Source organism: Salmo salar, chromosome ssa14, assembly GCF_905237065.1.
Source record: "Salmo salar chromosome ssa14, Ssal_v3.1, whole genome shotgun sequence".
NCBI classification, from domain to species: Eukaryota; Metazoa; Chordata; class Actinopteri; order Salmoniformes; family Salmonidae; genus Salmo; species Salmo salar.
In genome coordinates, this window is record NC_059455.1 from 23,440,322 (window position 1) to 23,459,377 (window position 19,056).

The 19,056-nt window shown below is 42.0% G+C and overlaps 1 protein-coding gene across 7 annotated transcripts in view; it reads right to left on the reverse strand.

The window, feature by feature from the left end:
* Positions 1 to 64: 64 nt before the first annotated feature.
* Positions 65 to 19,056, reverse strand: part of LOC106569088 (sodium- and chloride-dependent glycine transporter 1) — an 87,589-nt gene continuing 68,597 nt past the window's right edge. For all 7 annotated transcript variants that reach the window (XM_014140084.2, XM_014140081.2, XM_014140080.2 and 4 more), the window contains 12 exons: positions 18,116 to 18,272; positions 16,301 to 16,432; positions 15,674 to 15,959; positions 13,596 to 13,728; positions 13,238 to 13,372; positions 12,871 to 12,974; positions 11,773 to 12,010; positions 11,300 to 11,434; positions 5,553 to 5,652; positions 5,332 to 5,432; positions 4,792 to 4,962; positions 65 to 4,484 (listed from right to left, as the gene is read on the reverse strand). In XM_014140084.2, the coding sequence (XP_013995559.1) occupies positions 4,260 to 4,484; positions 4,792 to 4,962; positions 5,332 to 5,432; positions 5,553 to 5,652; positions 11,300 to 11,434; positions 11,773 to 12,010; positions 12,871 to 12,974; positions 13,238 to 13,372; positions 13,596 to 13,728; positions 15,674 to 15,959; positions 16,301 to 16,432; positions 18,116 to 18,272 (1,917 nt within the window). In that variant the 3' untranslated portion in view covers positions 65 to 4,259. The remainder of the gene's footprint in view (positions 4,485 to 4,791; positions 4,963 to 5,331; positions 5,433 to 5,552; positions 5,653 to 11,299; positions 11,435 to 11,772; positions 12,011 to 12,870; positions 12,975 to 13,237; positions 13,373 to 13,595; positions 13,729 to 15,673; positions 15,960 to 16,300; positions 16,433 to 18,115; positions 18,273 to 19,056) is intronic.

Consider the following 19,056-nt stretch of genomic DNA (forward strand, 5'->3'; position numbering starts at 1 on the left):
CCTGTTCAGAAAGAGAAAACACTGCATGTTGTGTAATCTAGATGGGACATAAACCACACTTGGGTGATCTTTAAAATAGATTTTATTTACCATTTGTAATTGAACAGTTTACGATATACAGCTGACATGACTAAGACAATTCAATGGATTTTGGCCCCAAGGTACAAGAGACATGGTTAGATATATATGATAAAGTACCAGTACTGTGTTCATTTCATTTGTGCTTTATTCTCCCTTATGATAGAATTTACATTGGCATAACATCATGTCTACTCTGCTGACAGTGACAACAGTTTACTCAGACCATTGTAAAGCCTTATTTCAAAACGGAAGTTTGTATTATTAGATATGTTATAAACACATGACTTGATTTAAAGTGCTGAAACAACTTGTAAAAACATGTTTATGAGTAAGAAATTCAGACATCTCTGTGATTGTAGTGAATCACAGAGCAGATAAATCAGTTTTAGTACAGTAAAAGCTTACTATCCGTTTTCAGAATTGCTAACATTTATTAATTTCTTACATTCCATATATAGAAGCCTTTTACTACAGTGATTTCAATATGAGGTGATGAACAATTTGTTTCTATACAATGTCACAAATATATGAATATTCATTCAATGTGTCCTTTTACACTACCTGCTTAGGTTGATCATTTTAATGGAAGGGTCTCACCAAATGATAAAATGCCAAGTTAATGAAATAATAGTCTCAGTGATCAAAAAAGGAAGAATAAGATGAAAACAAAATCACCCTTTCATACATAGTTCCCCAATACATTGATATTTTGATCTTCTGTCATGTATTGTATTTACAATGTTATTTAGTCTTTTATTCAGATCCCCATTAGCTGAAGCAGCAGCTACTCTTCCTGGGGCCCAAGCAATGTTGCTGATTATGGGGTTTGATTTCCTTTTCTTTATTTGCCACATAATGCTCGTAAACTACTCCTCCACCAAATTGAAAAGGCCAGTCTGTTTACACAAAACATTTACAGCACAGTTGCTATATTGTAAACAGATGTGACTGCAGTACAGAACCACAGTGTTCACTTAATACTGTTGGCATTATTACTATGTAAAATAGATTAACACTTATGTACTGTCCCCAAAAGTCATGTAGCTGCAGACATGTCATGTACCTTCAACAGAACATACTGGTCAATGCATTCCTTTGAATTCAAGTTTCAACCCAAGCTTTTGTTTGGCAATACTTTTGATATCAGCTGGCTTTTAGAACAAGATGAAGGTAGTGTCACTGAACATGGATGGTAAATCGTGATGATAAAATACATGTTTTTTTTTGTACAAAAACAAAAGGTCTCTTAAAAAGGTAGTTTGTGTTTTGTTAGATGAAAAAATGGATCGCTACTGATTGATTAGAATTACATGACATCAATACTGACACTATCGTGGTCTAAAAATAGTAGTTAGCAGTAGGGTATCCACTACACAGAAATACATATTACACTAAACACTGGCTAATTATACTATAAGAAAATAAAAATACACCCAAATAAAAACACAAACACCAGTCCTCTGATAGAGGAAGAATTCCGGGATAGCAGAGACCAAAGGGTTGCAATAGCATGGTGGTTATCCTAACTTACTACTATTATAAAGACGAGGACTGCAAGTCAACAGTTCAACAAGAAGAAGAAATAAAAGTCCTAGAGGACTCCCTAGCCTCAGCCGACATGTCGAGAATAATTCTGTTATCAAATGATGTCACCAGGGCCATTATATACTAACCCACTTTAGCTCAACCATTTACACCTGCTGTCAACTTCTTCTTACCAAAATGATATGTATCCATAGTGTTTCTAACTTTTCAAGACACACACATCCGTTAAAAGCAACATCATTACTAGTATCCTGTGCTATCGTCATTCCAGGACCACTACTACTCTGCTTTATAACAGATTCAGTAGTGTGGCTGTACTGTGCTTCAGTCATCATCATAGGAGAACACACTAGTCTGTTTCCATCTGAAGTAAAACTTGAGTCTGTTGGGCTGCATCTAACCTACTGCTGTGCTTGTTTTTATGTTTAAATAACCAACAACTTTGGGTAGGTCCCAAATGGAATCCTATTCCCCATTACATAGGCAATAAGATGCCATGTGGGACAAAATAACCACTAACTACTCCCCTGAGTGTCAGACATGCCTCCTGTTGGACTGCAAGGTTTCGTTTCTATTTTGGACAACGTCTGGATAGCTAACTGTCATGACACTTTTAACACAGTGAAACTGAAGTAAAATGGAAGGAGAACAACTCATAGTCATGACAGCAGAAACTGGATTTATGCAGTCAGATAAAGATGTTGAACATTATATACAGTGACGTACTGGTTAAAGAAGAAATACAAAATCTGAAGTTTCAAGATGCAATGCTCTAGCTCTTTAGCAGCTGCATTGCCAGACTACCCATCTCCATCAGTGCATGCCAGGCAAGGACCCAGTGGATTTACAATGTTACCACAGACAGGTCGTTGCCTCACTGCAACACAGATGCAACGTAACAGAGCGGAGATAAATGCCTCAAATTAGATGGAGAGATGGGACTTCTTGACAATTGCCAATTCCAGCAACCTGTGAGAGCACTACTCCCACCCTAAACCCAACCACAACATCATCCTTTCACAAAGTGACTGAAATACATGTACCTCCCACTCCAACCCACTAAAATAAAACAATTACCAGTAAAAAAACAAGTCATGGATGAGGAATGGTAAACATTACTGTTATTTCTTAAGATACTGTTGCTTCTTTACAAAATCAACATGTTTTCCTTATAATTATTTACTATGTTAATTTACAATAATAAAAGATAAAAATAAGACAATTCTATAGAGAGAACGATACTATACAACTACATATAAACTACATAAATCAGTAAAGATGACTGAAGTTTTTTTTTATTCTCCTGGAGACAAGCTCCATCTCCAGGCCAACCAATGGCCTCTTTCCTTCCTGTTTCCACATCCAATCACACCATTACTTGGCTCAGAGCTTTAAAACGCTTGTAAATACATTTATTTTCCTCTGCAAAGACACCTGCTGATGCAAGTCTCTCAGTTTTGAAAAAGTTAGACACATACTCCAGCTATGTCACCGAGATATTAAAGTTCATGCATGTTCAACATGTTTTTTGGTAACATGCCTGGTTGGGGCAAATCCTACTTGTGAGTAACAGAGGCTATGAGGCAACACCACTGTGTACTTCCTCCTCGATATGCTAGCTGCTTCGGTCCTCAATGAAATGCTCCCTTCACAAGTGAGATGCGAGAAGTGAGATGCCACATTTCGAGATGCATTTCCCATGGAAATGCTTGGAAGACTAAAAGAGAGATGGCACTTTATTGTACTGAGTTGCATCCATCCACCCATTTGTTTTGTGTGTGAACATGTTATGGTTGTCTTTTTCTTAGCTCCCTCTCTAATGTAAAGCCTACCATAATCATAGAAACATTTACTCAGGTATTGAACGTGCTCAGCAAGTAGTAAATTGTTTTGGGACCCTGAGAATGGGCATTGGGAAGTAATGTGCTTCAGTCAGGGTAGCTGTTCAGAAAGCTGGAGACCAACATTCTCTGTGTGTTTGGGGAGTTGGTGCTGTAATGCATGTTAGTTGTTTGCCATCATTGGAAGTACAAGGGCTTAACTGTATAGTTAGTCAAATGAAATATGTGTCAGATCAGTAGCTAAAAAGCCATTGGCTTACTCCAATTTCAGTTGTTCTGGGTAACCCTAAAGCAGCATACATAACAGTCTGAGTAGTCGAGACTATATTGTATTAGAGGGTACTGAGAGTCAAAAGCTATACCGTAGATAAAACAGCAGAAGGGAAAGATCAGTCCCTAGAGTGGTTCCATTCAGATGTCTACAGCACTGACCTAAAGAACACCTGGCCTCCAGCTTTAAAACCCCCAGCACTGCCACCAGAAAAGTTGCCAATTCCGCTGGATATCTTTACAGATCAAGGAGAAAAATGTTGTCCCTCCCCTATTGTGCCATGTATTCACAGTGAGTACACACGCCTGCATAATATGAAGAAGAGAAAAAGAATGCATAATTAAATTATGTCGAAACAAGAGGTGAAATTCTTTTGGATGACGGCCAATTTCTCTAGAGGTTAGAAATAATAAGCCCTTACAATATGTAAAGGTCTCCAGTGAGCGGGCTCTCCCCCACGTTGCGGTGTGCTGTGGGAAAGGGTGGTTGGGTGGGGACTGGCGCTAGCCCAGTGGGGGCCTCTATGCGCTGGGGGTAGTGTTGTGTTCTGTTGAGCCGTTGCTGCCCTGGATGGTGAGGCTGATCTCATCCCTCTTCTCATCCTCCTTCTCCTTCTCCCTCAGCTCCTCTTTCAGGGGACGCACTTCCACCTCTCCCTCTGAGCCTGGGGTGGCGTAGAGGCCTATCCGATGCTCACTCAGGGCCGGGCCCCACTTCACGTCTGGCTTGCACGAATTCTTCAACCGCTGTAAGGAGTGGAGGGTCAGAGGTCAATGTAATGGGAGCGACATAGATTCATTATGTATTGCTAATTAGAGGCAGGTAAAGCAGTTGGGAAAATTATGTAACGCAAGTTACATAAAAACATAACAAATAACATAACACCCATCGGGTTCTCCCTTTTACCATCCATTTCTTTTAGATCGAGCACCCCTTCAACGAAATGTTCCATTTAACAAACAAAACAAAAACGACACTTTCACTAGTCTTAGAATGCCAAACACATCTGCTTTCCAACACTAAACACAGACAGAGCGCTACTGTGGATTCTACCTCTAAAAATGTGGTTCCCTCAGACTTGGCGATCTTGTAGAGAGCATAGATGGGTATGCAGATGACGGAGGACATGGCCATAAGGAAGCCGATGGCTAGAGACCAGCCGGGGTACACATAGTCGTTGTAGGTGATGGGCTTGTACTGGATCACTGTGAAGATCAGGATAAACTGCAAATATAAAAGACAGAGGGACCATTCGTGTCAAGTACACATAGAGATCCTAAAAATCACTAGTCACTCAGTTCTATCTGTAATTCTTTCGACAAGTACATGAAAACGGACAAACATTATTTACATTTGCATAAAGAAAGTACGTACAGTATGCTCATCGAGTTGTGTCCTAGGTCTAGGTCATTCTGGTATTCTAACATGTATTTTGCACAACAGGTTTTGCTGAGAACAAGGCAAAAGTGAAAGTGTAGCCATACAGATTAACGACAAGTGTGTGTAATGCAGAGCAGGTGAAGCCTCATAACATGTCAACTCGGGGGCCCTGGAGGGTAGCTACTGGGAAAGGGGCTGATGAAATGCTCTTACAGATATGATGATGGGGGACACGAATCTCCAGCAGACCCGGAAGAAGATTGGAGGGGGGAAACCCAGCATCATCTCAACGTCCTTGAAGTATTTCTTGTGTCCTGAACACAAACAGTACAGCTTGTTGTCAGTCATTCAGTTTGATTAGCTTTCACCAATAGCCTTGGCAGAGCATTGTGCACAACAGATATTTAGAATCAAGGAAAGACAGTTGGACTCACCATAGACGTACATGATGCAGATGCACATGATGCAGGAGATGATAACCAGAGAGAAACTAGCAGCGTAGTTATCCATCAGCAGCAGCCAGTAGATCCCAGCCTAAAGACATGAGAGCACAGGTGGAGAATACAAAAACAGTATACATCCTAAATATTTGTGCTCTGGGGAGTATTCACTAGGAACCAGAACGGAAGCAAATGGAACAAAACAGTGAGGGACCTACCTGAATTTGTCAAATAGAAACAACAGTTTTGTTGCAAAACAAAAAATTTTGCAACTGTTTGGACTAATGATTATACCCCTGAATAATTACGTGTGTGTTTATGTGTGTGTGCACATGCATGTATATTAGGGTTGAATGGCGGTAACCCAGTTATCAAGATTTCCCGGCCAAAACAACTCCCTGTTCCCGGCATAAATTAAATAACTGTGAGAAACCGATACATTATAATAAATTACTTCTATGAGCTGTTAAATGATATGCGATGTCTGAATCTGGCTTCTCTACGGCCTTCTGCTCTCTGCATGAATCATCAATGCTCAGGGTGGGGACATACTGTCCCTCTCAGTATGGAGCACAGTTCACAATGCATGCAGACTTATCTCATCATGGTAGGCCTACATTTGCTGCAGCAAAGTCTATGCCACAGTAATATAAAGACAGAATGTGCGTCTAATTTACACATTTCCATCTCAGTGGAGGCTACTGAGGGGAGGACGGCTCATAGCAATGGCTGAAATAGAGTCACGTCACCCCGCTCCTCCGTACACTCCACTGGCTTCCAGTTGAAGCTCGCATCTGCTACAAGACCATGGTGCTTGCCTACGGAGCTGTGAGGGGAACGGCACCTCCGTACCTTCAGGCTCTGATCAGTCCCTACACCCAAAGAAGGGCACTGCGTTCATCCACCTCTGGCCTGCTCGCCTCCCTACCTCTGCGGAAGCACAGTTCCCGCTCAGCCCAGTCAAAACTGTTCGCTGCTCTGGCACCCCAATGGTGGAACAAGCTCCCTCACGACGCCAGGACAGCGGAGTCAATCACCACCTTCCGGAGACACCTGAAACCCCACCTCTTTAAGGAATACCTGGGATAGGATTAAGTAATCCTTCTAACCCCCCCCCCCCCCCCCCAAAAAAAAAAATATATAGATGTACTATTGTAAAGTGGTTGTTCCACTGGATATCATAAGGTGAATGCACCGATTTGTAAGTCGCTCTGGATAAGAGCGTCTGCTAAATGACGTAAATGTAAATGTGAGAGGTATCAACCACACGGAAATCACGTCTTCGATACCATTCCATTGACTCCAATCCAGACATACAAATACTGTTGCTTTAAATCAGTGCACGCGTGAGCACTCTCTCACAGTCTTTCTTTCTCCATCAATTCCATTCAAATTGCATCCAATATATATATATATACATATATATATATATACATACATATATACATACATATACATATATATATACATATATATACATATATATATATACATATATATATATATATACATATATATATATATATATATATACATATATATATATATACATATACATATACATATATATATACATATACATATATATACATATACATATACATATATATATACATATACATATATATATATATATATATATATATGTATGTATTACCTGAAAGAGGTAGGCTAGTATATATATATATATAGTTCCACGCAATAATGGCCCTATATAATACTGTACACTTTTTAAAAATGTATTCTGGATTTGGGGACTGTGAAAAGACCTCTGGTGGCATGTCTGGTGGGGTAAGTGTGTGTGTCAGAGCTGTGTGTAAGTTGACTATGCTAACATTTGGAATTTTTAACACAATGTTTCTTATAAAAAGAAGTGATGCAGTCAGTCTCTCCTCAACTCTTAGCCAAGAGAGACTGGCATGCATAGTATTGATATTAGCCCTCTAATTACAATGCAGATCAAGACATGCAACTCTGTTCTGGGCCAGCTACAGCTTAAATCGGTCTTTCCTTGCAGCACTCGACCACACGACTGGACAATAATCAAGATAAGACAAAACTAGAGCCTGCAGGACTTTGATGTTTGGAGTGCAGTGTCATAAAAGCAGAGCATCTCTTTATTACGGACAGACCTCTCCCCATCTTTACAACCATTGAATCTATATGTTTTGACCATGGCAGTTTACAATCTAAAGTAACGCCAAGTAATTTAGTCTTGTTCAACAGCCACACCATTCATTACCAGATTCAGCTGAGGTCTAGAACTTAGGGAATGATTTGTACCAAATACAAAGCTCTTAGTTTTAGAGATGTTCAGGATCGGTTTATTACTGGCCACCCATTCAAAAACAGACTGCAACTCTTTGCTAAGGGTTTCAGTGACTTCATTAGCTGTGGTTGTTGATGCATATATGGTTGAATCATCAGCATACATGGGCACACATGCTTTGTTTAATGCCAGTAGCAGGTCATTGGTAAAAATAGAAAATAGTAGAGGGCCTAGAAAGCTGCCCTGCGGTACACCACACTTTACATGTTTAACATTAGAAAAGCTTCCTTTAAAGAAAACCCTTTGATTTCTATTGGATAGACTGCTCTGAATCCACGATATGGCAGAGGTTGAAAAGCCATAACACATGCGTTTTCTCAACAACAGGTTATGGTCAATAATTTCAAAGGCTGCACTGAAATCTCACAGTACAGCTCCAACAGTCTTCTTATTATAAATTGATTTCAACCAATCATCAGAGATTTGTATCAGTGCAGTATGTTGAGTGCCATTCTCTGTAAGCATGCTGTAAGTCTGTTGTTCATTTGTTTACAGAGAAATAGCATTGAATTTGGTCAAACACATTTTTTTCCAACAGTTTTCTAAGAGCTGGCAGCAAGCTGATAGGTCTACTGTTAGAACCAGTAAAGGCTGCTTTACCACTCTTGGGTAGTGGAATTACTTTGGCTATAGAGTCAGCTACCATCCTCAGTAGCCCTCCATCTAAGTTGCCAATGCCAGGGGGTTTGTCATTATATACCAATATTTGTTCCACCTCTCCCACACTAACTTTACAAATTTCAATTATTTGTTTTTTTATTCACAGCTCACTGTTCATTGTAGCATTTCCTGCCTGAGTTTGCCCACTTTGCCAATGAAGTAGTCTTTAAAATATTTGGTAGCATCAAATGGTTTTGTGATGAATAAGCCATCTAAGTTGAATTGTTGAATTCGTCTTTCTGCCCATGATTTCATTTAAAGTACTTCAACGTTTTTTTTGATTGTGAAGGGATTTTTTTTATGTTTGTGCTTTTCTAATAACCAATTTGACTGGGATCATGCAAGTGACTGATTGATCGTGCCTGGGAGGAATTCTCAGTCTCAGAAAGGATGTGCTAAGCTGCTAAGCTGTATAAGCTGTTAGCTTGACAGGTAGCTAGCTAGCAGCTAGGCTAGCTGCTACTCCAAACAGCTCCTCAGACCTGGAGCTGCAGGAACACTGGATAGATAGTAGCGGTCCCAGCAACTTATGTCAACCGCGTCGCGGGATCCACACTCAGAAGGTAGCTAGCTACTAATAAACTTCTCAACAGACTTTCAAAACTGTCCAATAGAACAAACTGAGCTCTCCCTCGTTCCGCGTTCAACAGGAAGTGACAAAATGCATACTAAGAGGACAGTTTAATACAATACAGTGCAGTAATACAGTTAACACTGTATTAGCCTACTGGAGCTAGTTTCATTAATTTACCCAAGAGAGCATATACAGTTGAAGTCGAAAGTTTACATACACCTTAGCCAACTACATTTAAACTCAGTTTTTCACAATTCCTGACATTTAATCAGTGTAAAGATTCCCTGTCAAAGGTCAGTTAGGATCACCACTTTTTTTAAGAATGTGAAATAATAGTAGAGAGAATGATTGATTTCAGCTTTTATTTCTTTCATCACATTCCCAGTGGGTCAGAAGTTTACATACACTCAATTAGTATTTGGTAGCATTGACTTTAAATTGTTTAACTTGGGTCAAACGTTTTGGGTAGCCTTCCACAAGCTTCCCACAATAAGTTGGGTGAATTTTGGCCCATTCCTCCTGACAGAGCTGGTGTAACTGAGTCAGGATCGTTGGCCTCCTTGCTCGCACACGCCTTTTCAGTTTTGCCAACAGAATTTCTGTGGGATTGAGGTCAGGGCTTTGTGATGGCCACTCCAATACCTTGACTTTGTTGTCCTTAAGCCATTTTGCCACAACTTTGGAAGTATGCTTGGGGTCATTGTCCATTTGGAAGACCCATTTGCGACCAACCTTTAACTTCCTGACTGATGTTTTGAGATGTTGCTTCAATATATCCACATAATTTTCCTACCTCATGATGCCATCTATTTTGTGAAGTGTACCAGTCCCTCCTGCAGCAAAGCACCCCCACAACATGATGCTGCCACCCCCGGGCATCACGGTTGGGATGATGTTCTACGGCTTGCAAACCTCCCCCTTTATCCTCCAAACATGACGATGGTCATTATGGCCAAACAGTTCTATTTTTGTTTCATCAGACCAGAGGACATTTTTCCAAAAAGTACGATCTTTGTCCCCATGTGCAGTTGCAAACCGTAGTCTGGCTTTTTTATGGCGGTTTTGGAGCAGTGGCATCTTCCTTGCTGAGCGGCCTTTCTGGTTATGTCGATATAGGACGCGTTTTACTGTGGATATAGATACTTTTGTACCTGTTTCCTCCAGCATCGTCACAAGCTCCTTTGCTGTTGTTCTGGAATTGATTTGCACTTCTCGCACCATAGTACGTTCATCTCTAAGAGACAGAACACATCTACTTCCTGAGTGGTATGACGGCAGCGTGGTCCCATGGTGTTTATACTTGCGTACTATTGTTTGTAGAGATGAACGTGGTACCTTCAGGCGTTTGGAAATTGCTCCCAAGTATAAACCAGACTTGTGGAGGTCTACAATTGTTTTTCTGGGGTCTTGGCTGATTTCTTTCGATTTTACCATGATGTCAAGCAAAGAGGCACTGACTTTGAAGGTAGGCCTTGAAATACATCCACAGGTACACTTCCAATTGACTCAAATGATGTCAATTAGCCTATCAGAAGCTTCTAAAGCCATGACATCATTTTCCCAAGCTGTTTAAAGGCACAGTCAACTTAGTGTATGTAAACTTCTGACCCACTGGAATACTGATACAAGTGAAATAATCTGTCTGTAAACAATTGTTGGAAAAATTAGATGTCCTAACAGACTTGCCAAAACTATAGTTTGTTGACAAGAAATTTGTGGAGTGGTTGAAAAATGAGTTTTAATGACTCCAACCTAAGTGTATGTAAATTTACGACTTCAACTGTAGCTAGCGACATCTATGGGCTTTTATGTTTTTCTGTCGTGCATATGTGCAGTAGCCTATATATCATATATGTATTGGATAAGGACACAATCATTTGGGCTTTTTTGGCCTTGGACTCATAAAATGTATTTAATGTATGACTCATCAGGCTCAGGTAGCGTCAGGCTTGAGTTTTCAAGCAAAGTTCTAATCAAATCTAGACATAGACCTATTTATATGCCTTTGAATGACACTTCTGGTTTTGACGGGAAATACCAGGTTACCCGGGAGAAAAGTGATTTATTCTCGTATGGAACATTGTAAAATACCTGAAAGATATTCAACTCTAATGTGTATTTATGTGTGTACGCATGCAGTGTATGTTTGTGTGTGTGTAAACATCTCTTATCCATTACCTGTGTGGTGAGCGGCACCCCCAGCAGGAAGCCCACTATAGCCACTCCTCCTGTGACCACCGTCTTGTTCCTAACGATCCAGTCAGTACCAATCTCATCCACAATGGCTGTCACCAGGGTCTCCAGCAGGCAGAACTACACACAGGGACACATTGACAGGTTATCACTCAGCATTGACTTCTTATATCTACTTCTCTCAAAAACCCACTTTCTCCAACATGAAAAAAAGAATTAAACATCTACGTGTCAAGTTGAGCCCATCTGACTATGTTCGGTCATGCAGCCCTTAAATTCTATTAAAAAAATATGTCCTATTAGACAGGTGCTGCATCCCAAACAGCATCCTATTCCCTACATAGTGTCACATTTTCACCAGAGAGTGAACAGCCCTCACCATATTCCCCCATATGCCCTGGGGGAATATGGTGCCATTTGGGACACAGCCAGGATGTCATGGTGGTTGACCGACTCACCTGCGTCCCCAGGCCCAGGAGGATGAGCATGAAGAAGAAGAGCAGGGACCAGAGGGGGGAGATGGGCAGCAGAGTGAGGGCCTCTGGGTAGGCCACGAAGGCCAGGCCGGGACCGTGGTCGGCCACCTCAGATACATCTACGTTCAGGTGGTGGGCCATGAAGCCCAGGATAGAGAAGATGACGAAGCCTGCATACACGCTGGTCGCACAGTTGGTGATGCTGATGATGATGCTGTCTCTGTATGGGCGACCAATCAAAAAAAAGAAAACAGGAAGAACATTTTAAGAAATAGGATACGTTTATAGGTCTCTGTGTAAGTAACCACCAAGATCTGTGCATTTCACCATCATTCTTCCTTCCAGTGCATTATTCATTCATACTAAACAGTCTAAGTCTTAATTACATAATCAAAAATCATGATTATACTAAATAGTGAGATATTTTTCCTGGTTTCTTACAACTGGTGGGTTTATCAGTCGCTACACTATTTCATTGATTCATAGTATCCTGTCCATCACTTCACTGCTTCCACCACATGGTGGTGCTATACAGAAGAGAAAACCTCTTTCAGTTTGCAAAGGAGCTTTGAGTTTGACTACTGTAAACTACAAGGAACAATACAACCGCAGGTTTAACAAGAGTAAAAAAACTAACATTTTGTCTCTCTACTCCCAGTGCGCTGCCTCTGGCCTCCACCTACAGTACAATGGCATGCAGTGCACACCATCAATTCCTGCGATTTGCAGCTGCCCTCCTCCATTCTGCACCCTTTCTGTTAATCACTGTTGACACTGTAGCGTGATTGCACCCAGAGAGGCAACAAAGACCCTTTCTGATTTACTCCAACCAAGCATGAAAAAGTACTGCAGTGTAACTGCACACACTACCCTTCACTTCTTACACAACTCAGACAGCAGAAGTGTCCCAATTGGTATCAATTTCCCTTTATAGTGCACTACTTTTGACCAGGACCTATAGGGTGCCATTAGGGACTCACACAGGGTTTATTTGGTAGTAGAGGGGAGAGTAGAGGGGGAACAGCGGGGAAGAGGGGAGAGTAGAGGGGGAACAGCGGGGGAAGAGGAAGAGTAGAGTACCTGTAGCAGTTGTTGTGGAACTTGTTGTAGGAGGCCATAGTGATGAGCCCACCCCATGCACAGCCCAGAGAGTAGAAGATCTGAGAGGCAGCGTCTCCCCACACCTGGACAGACAGAAAACCATGTGTCAATACAACCACTGAAGAAGACTTATTTCATATCTGAGGCATATTACATCTGATTTTAAAGTAGTCTCTGTGTGATGAGACAGCCTACAACGTTACGCTATGAAGAGCTATTATATGAGTTATAAAAAGTCAACGTCAACAACTCATAAAGTAGTACTTAACTAGCTGCAGTAGGTAATGACATAGATTTACATGACTTATTACTATATTTACTACATTTCCTATATGATTACCCATACCTTAGCGTCGAGGATCTTATGCCACTGTGGGGTCAGGTAGTACTTGATGCCGGTGACAGCTCCCTCCAGGGTGATGCCTCTGATGAAGAGGATGGTCAGCACCACGTAGGGGAATGTGGCTGTGAAGTACACCACCTGAGGACCGTCGAGAGGTGAAGAATGAGTTAGAACATCTTCTAATGGGTGTCAATGATACATTATGACTAGGAGTTTTTCTTGATCATAGACTAAGTAACTTGACCGGGAAAAACTACTGGCCCAATCAATGACTTTTGGATGTGAGAGAGAGAACGTAGAGAGATGAGAGAGATAAGAGAGAGAAAAAAAGGGAGACAGAGCGATAGACACCGCTGCTCACCTTGCCTGAAGACTTGACTCCTCTAATTAGACAGAGGAAGACCACCACCCATGACACGGCCAGACATCCCAGAATAGGGAGACGGACTTCACCGAAATTCCCGATGTCGTCTGAGATCTGCAGAACGTAGTGTCTGTGGGGAATGCACACAATTAATCACAGTGTCTATTCACAACAACGCCTTAATAGAGAAATGCAGAATGTAGAGTCAGTGCCGCAGGGACAAACAATGGCTATACGTTCATTCATGAGAGACAGAGAAGGAGAATTGTTCGGATGATCCCTTGTATTACAGTGAGCGAAGCACATATTTCAATGTAGCAGTATGACCGAAAAACAACTTGGTGACAACACAATGGTTTATCTTTACTGACAATAGGCAGGAAATACAACTCCATTCATAGTATACTGAAGACATCACCCTGAATGAAAGCTGAGCACAAACCATTTAGAAAGCCATTAACCAAGCACACCGCTCCCTTCGAAAGGCCCCTATTCTCTATGCTAGGGGAATAAAACAGCTACACTACTCCCCATTCACTACGGGATCAAGATACTATTCTTGTCGAGGAAAATATACTTAACATCTAATCTTGTGTACTTCAGACAGTCAACTACAGTATGTGTAATGCTTGTTGAATGCGGGATGATTAATCATAGGCCAGGATTAGCAAGGCATACATGCCTGCCATCTGACTGGGCAGGACTAGAGCATCTAAAACAACATTGCCTTACAGAGAAACACAAACACTCTTCTGTTTACCCATAGTCAGACATGCACTATGTGACCAAAAGTATGTGGACACCTTCTCGTTGAACATCTCATTACAAAATCATGGGCACTAATATGGAGTTGGTCCCCTCTTTGCTGCTATAACAGCCTCCACTCTTCTGGGAAGGCTTTCTACTTGATGTTGGAGCATTGCTGTGGGGATTTGCTTCCATTCAACCATAAGAGCATCAATGAGGTCGGGCACTGATTCTGGGCGATTAGGCCTGGCTCGCAGTTAGCGTTCCAATTCATCCCAAAGGTGTTAGAGGGGGTTGAGGTCAGGGCTGTGTACAGGCCAGTCAAGTTCTTCTCCACCGATCTCGACAAACCATTTCTGTATGGAACTCACTTTTCCTTTACTGGAACTAAGGGGCGTAGCCTGAACCATGAAAAACAGCCCCAGACCATTATTCCTCCTACACCAAACTTTACAGTTGGCACTATGCATTCGGGCAGGTAGCGTTCTCCTGGCATCCACCAAACACAGATTGGTTCGTCAGACTGCCAGATAGTGAAGTGTGATTCATCACTCCACTGCTCCAGAGTCCAATGGCGGCGAGCTTTACACCACTCCAGCCGACGCTTGGCATTGTGAGCCGTTGTTGCTCCTAGACGTCTCCACTTCACAATAACAGCACTTACAGTTGACCAGGGCAGCTCTAGCAGGGTAGAAATTTGAAGAACTGACTTGTTGGAAAGGTGGCATCCTATGACGGTGCCATGTTGAAAGTCACTGAGGCCATTCTAATGCCAATGTTTGTCTATGGAGATTGCATTGGTTGAGTGCTCGATTTTATACACCTGTCAACAACAGATGTGGCTGAAATAGCCGAATCCACTAATTTGAAGGCATGTCCACATACTTTTGTATATATAGTGTACTTTATGTGGCAAAACATTTTGAACACTACTTTACTAACCATATCTAGGAGCAGTAGAGTGTGAATTAACCCTTGCAGCATCTACTCCAGTCTCTTTAATCTAGTAGGCCTGACTAGAGTCAGCCGTGCCCACACCTTCCCACTCAGGTACTGCTGGGTTGCAGAATTACAGTAACTCCCAAAATTCCCAGGTTTTCCAGAAGTCCTGGCTGGATGAATCCGGATTTCCTGCTTATTCCTTTCTGATTCCGGGAATCTTCCAACCGGCAAGTGTACACTCAGGCCTTACTTCCAGTACTCAACAGATTTAGAATAAAATCTGTTGGAATTCAAATAAAGATTGATAACCAACTCTTGGTCCGGGTTAGGCCTTACTTCCAGTACTCTACAGGTCTAGTAGTAACTCCCTCTCACTCATGCCTTACTTCCAGTACTCCTCGCTGGGGCTGGTCCTCTTGGTCTTATTGACCACCTCCACGGCAACCTCAGCGGCCCCGGTGACCAAGCTGCGGGTGACATTGGCCAGGGTGTTGTTGATGCCCCTGGGAGTCACCACACCGTTGCAGGTGGGCGTGTTCCAGGGGTTGTTGCAGTAGGTCCACGGCAGCAGGTTGGTCATGGAAGAGAAGAAATAGTAGAAGGCGATGCAGATCACCACGTTGTAGTAGATACCGATGTAGGTGGACACCACCATCATCCCGTAGCCCACACCTGGTGAGGGAGAAAGAGAGAGTAGAGGACTTCAAAATACGACCAGGCAAGACCGTGGCTCTCTTACTGAAGACATGTTGAAAATCTGTGGGTTTTCTAAGAATGTTTACATATGCATTCTAAGCTGACAACAGATGCTGCAATTTATTTTCAACCTTTCAGTTTCTTAAGCGTCAGATAGTCAGTTATTAGTTGGATGCCACTGACCAACGGCAGTGATAGTAATGCCAATCACCAACACCAGCACTGGTTGTTGGCTCACCTTCGAACATGACTGAGCAATGGCAGCAGTGTTTTAAACATGACTGACCAACGGCATCAGTGGTTGTTAACTGGCTCACCTTTGAACATGGGGCTGATCCTCCAAACCCCCAGGCATCCCTGGCTGGCGAACTGTCCGAATGAGAGCTCCAGGAAGAACAGGGGGATCCCACAGAACACCAGCATGATGAAGTAGGGGAACATGAAGGCTCCTGTAGTACACAACACAAGATATGGGACAGGTCAACAGTTTTGATGAAATTGATTAGAACTCAGATTTGTGTTATTTAACTCTTTACACTATTACTTCTTGTAAGTAGGTATATGTTTATTATTGCTGTTCACAACCAATGGCTTATCTAATGGTCATTCATATGAAACATTTATAAATATTACAGAAAAGTTCCATGCCATGACAATATCCCATTTCTGCTATGTAATGCTCGGTGAGTGAGTGGACGGATTTTAAGGTCATGTTTCTGTCTAGAATAGAAAATTAGTTCAGAAATAGAAGAGTTGTCATCCCATGACATTGACAATATCATATTTCTGCTATGTAATGCACAGTGAATAAGCAGTCTAATTGTAAGGTCATGTTTAGATCTAGACACAGAAAAAAGGTCATATAGAAAAGCATCCCATGACAATATCCTGTTTCTGCAACGTAGTGCCCACACAGTGGTCATATTGCAAGGTCTCTGATGTTTTTTTACGGCCGGCCAGCCAGCGATGAGAAAATGTCATCAAGCCAAAGGAGGTGAATGGTGTCCACATCGCCAACAAATTATCATGGTCCAAACACACCAAGAAAGTTGTGTAGAGGGCATGACAACACCTTTTCCCCCCCAGGAGACTGAAAAGATATGGCATTGGTCCCCAGATCCTCAAAAAGTTATACAGCTGCACCATCGAGAGCATCCTGACCGGTTGCATCACGGCCTGGTATGGCAACTGCTCGGCGTCTGACGTAGGGCGCTACAGAGGATAGTGCGTACAGCCCAGTACATCACTGGAGCCAAGCTTCCTGCCATCCAGGACCTATATACTAGGCGGTTTTAGAGGAAGGCCCAAAAATTTGTCAATGACTCTAGTCATCCAAGTCATAGACTTGATTTTTTTTACTTTAGTTTATTTAGAAAATATTTTCTGAACTCTATTTTCTTAAAACTGCATTGTTGGTTAAGGGCTTGTAAGTAAGCATTTCACGGTAAGGTCTACCGTGTTGTATTCAGCGCATGTGACAAATTCAATTTCATTTGAGTCCTAAGGAGCATCAGACAGAGAGTGATGCTAAGCGAGGCAGCAACCCTCTGTCTGCTTGATTGGTTTAACAGGGGGCTACTGAGGCCAATGTATCTGGGGAATAACGACCTCAGTGCTGTAGTCTGAGATCATGGGTTAAAGGAAGGACTGGAGAGTGAGGAGCAGACTGCCTGCGTCCCAAATGGCACCCTATTCCCTATATAGTGCACTACTAGTTGGTATAGGGTGCCTTTTGGGCAACAACCCAGGCCACAGCCAGCTGATAAAGTCTACTGTGATGTTATTACTGCAGAGCTTTGAGCTACACCAGTCCCCTTGGCTATAATATTCAGCTATGTAATTGTGTGACCTAATGCACAGGCTACTGTATATGTATGCCCTTCTATGGCGATCCCTGGTCGCAAAATGTATAGAAGACTAAAGCCAATTGTAGGAGTTAAAACATTTGAATTGAGGGGGAATAAAGCCAAGAATAACTTGGATCCATCTGACACAATGTGAGGAACAGCAACTTAAACATACTTGACAACACTTTCTAATTTGATTGCTTTTCAAAGCACTGCAAAAGGCATTGTGGATAAACTAGAATGTATTGCTGTCATTACTACTATATAATCAGTGTGAAGACGTACCTCCTCCATTTCTGTAGCAGAGGTAGGGGAACCTCCATACGTTTCCCAGGCCCACGGCATAGCCCACGCTGGTGAGGATAAACTCTATCTGGTTCCCCCAGTTCCCTCTCCTGGAGTTCTTATCCGTCTTCACGGGTTCTCCTGGAACAGCTCCATTCTAGAACACAAAGAGAGAAGAACATTAGAGATGTTAGAACGTTAGAGAGGAACTGTATCTAGTTTACCTCCAGACTGGAGTAGGTAGGCCATTCTCTCAATGTGACACCCAACTCAAATCAACAACAAACTCAACAAATTGGCCTATTAGGCCAACTACATTCAGCTGAATGTAAAGTTCCAGGGTGCACCAATATTGAACAGAGTGCACCAATATCGAACATGGTGCACCAATATCGAACAGCGTGCACCAATATTGAACACAAACCAGCAAAACAGTGTGAAATATGCTACTGTGCTAGTGAGTAGACAGTAAACACTATACTGTATTAGATGTTCAGTGCTTAGGCTAAAACTGAGGACGGCAAAATGAACAAATTATTTAATTCTAGAGTACTTTTCCTTTTCTCCAGTTATAGGCCTAGTTCTGCATTGCATGCTAGAACTCCAAAGTTGAGATGGGCACATTGGAGCAAACTTGATTTAAACTGAAATAACCATTTGTTGTGTGCACAAAATTAACATTTGGTCTTGTAGTCCTGATTTGAAGTTTGCTCTCTCCATCTGTTGGTGTCAGATGGTCCTCGTTCTGACTTGACCTCCTCACTAACCCCAGGAGTTGACTACTGAGACTCCATTACGTCTATCTGCCTCTAACTCACACAGCCAGAGCAACACTTGTCCCTTCACATGGCACCACAGAAGCAGTATAACAAATAATTGTATATATTACAGTTAACACAACTCCTTCAATTAAATGTTATACTGTAGTAATCATAAATGTG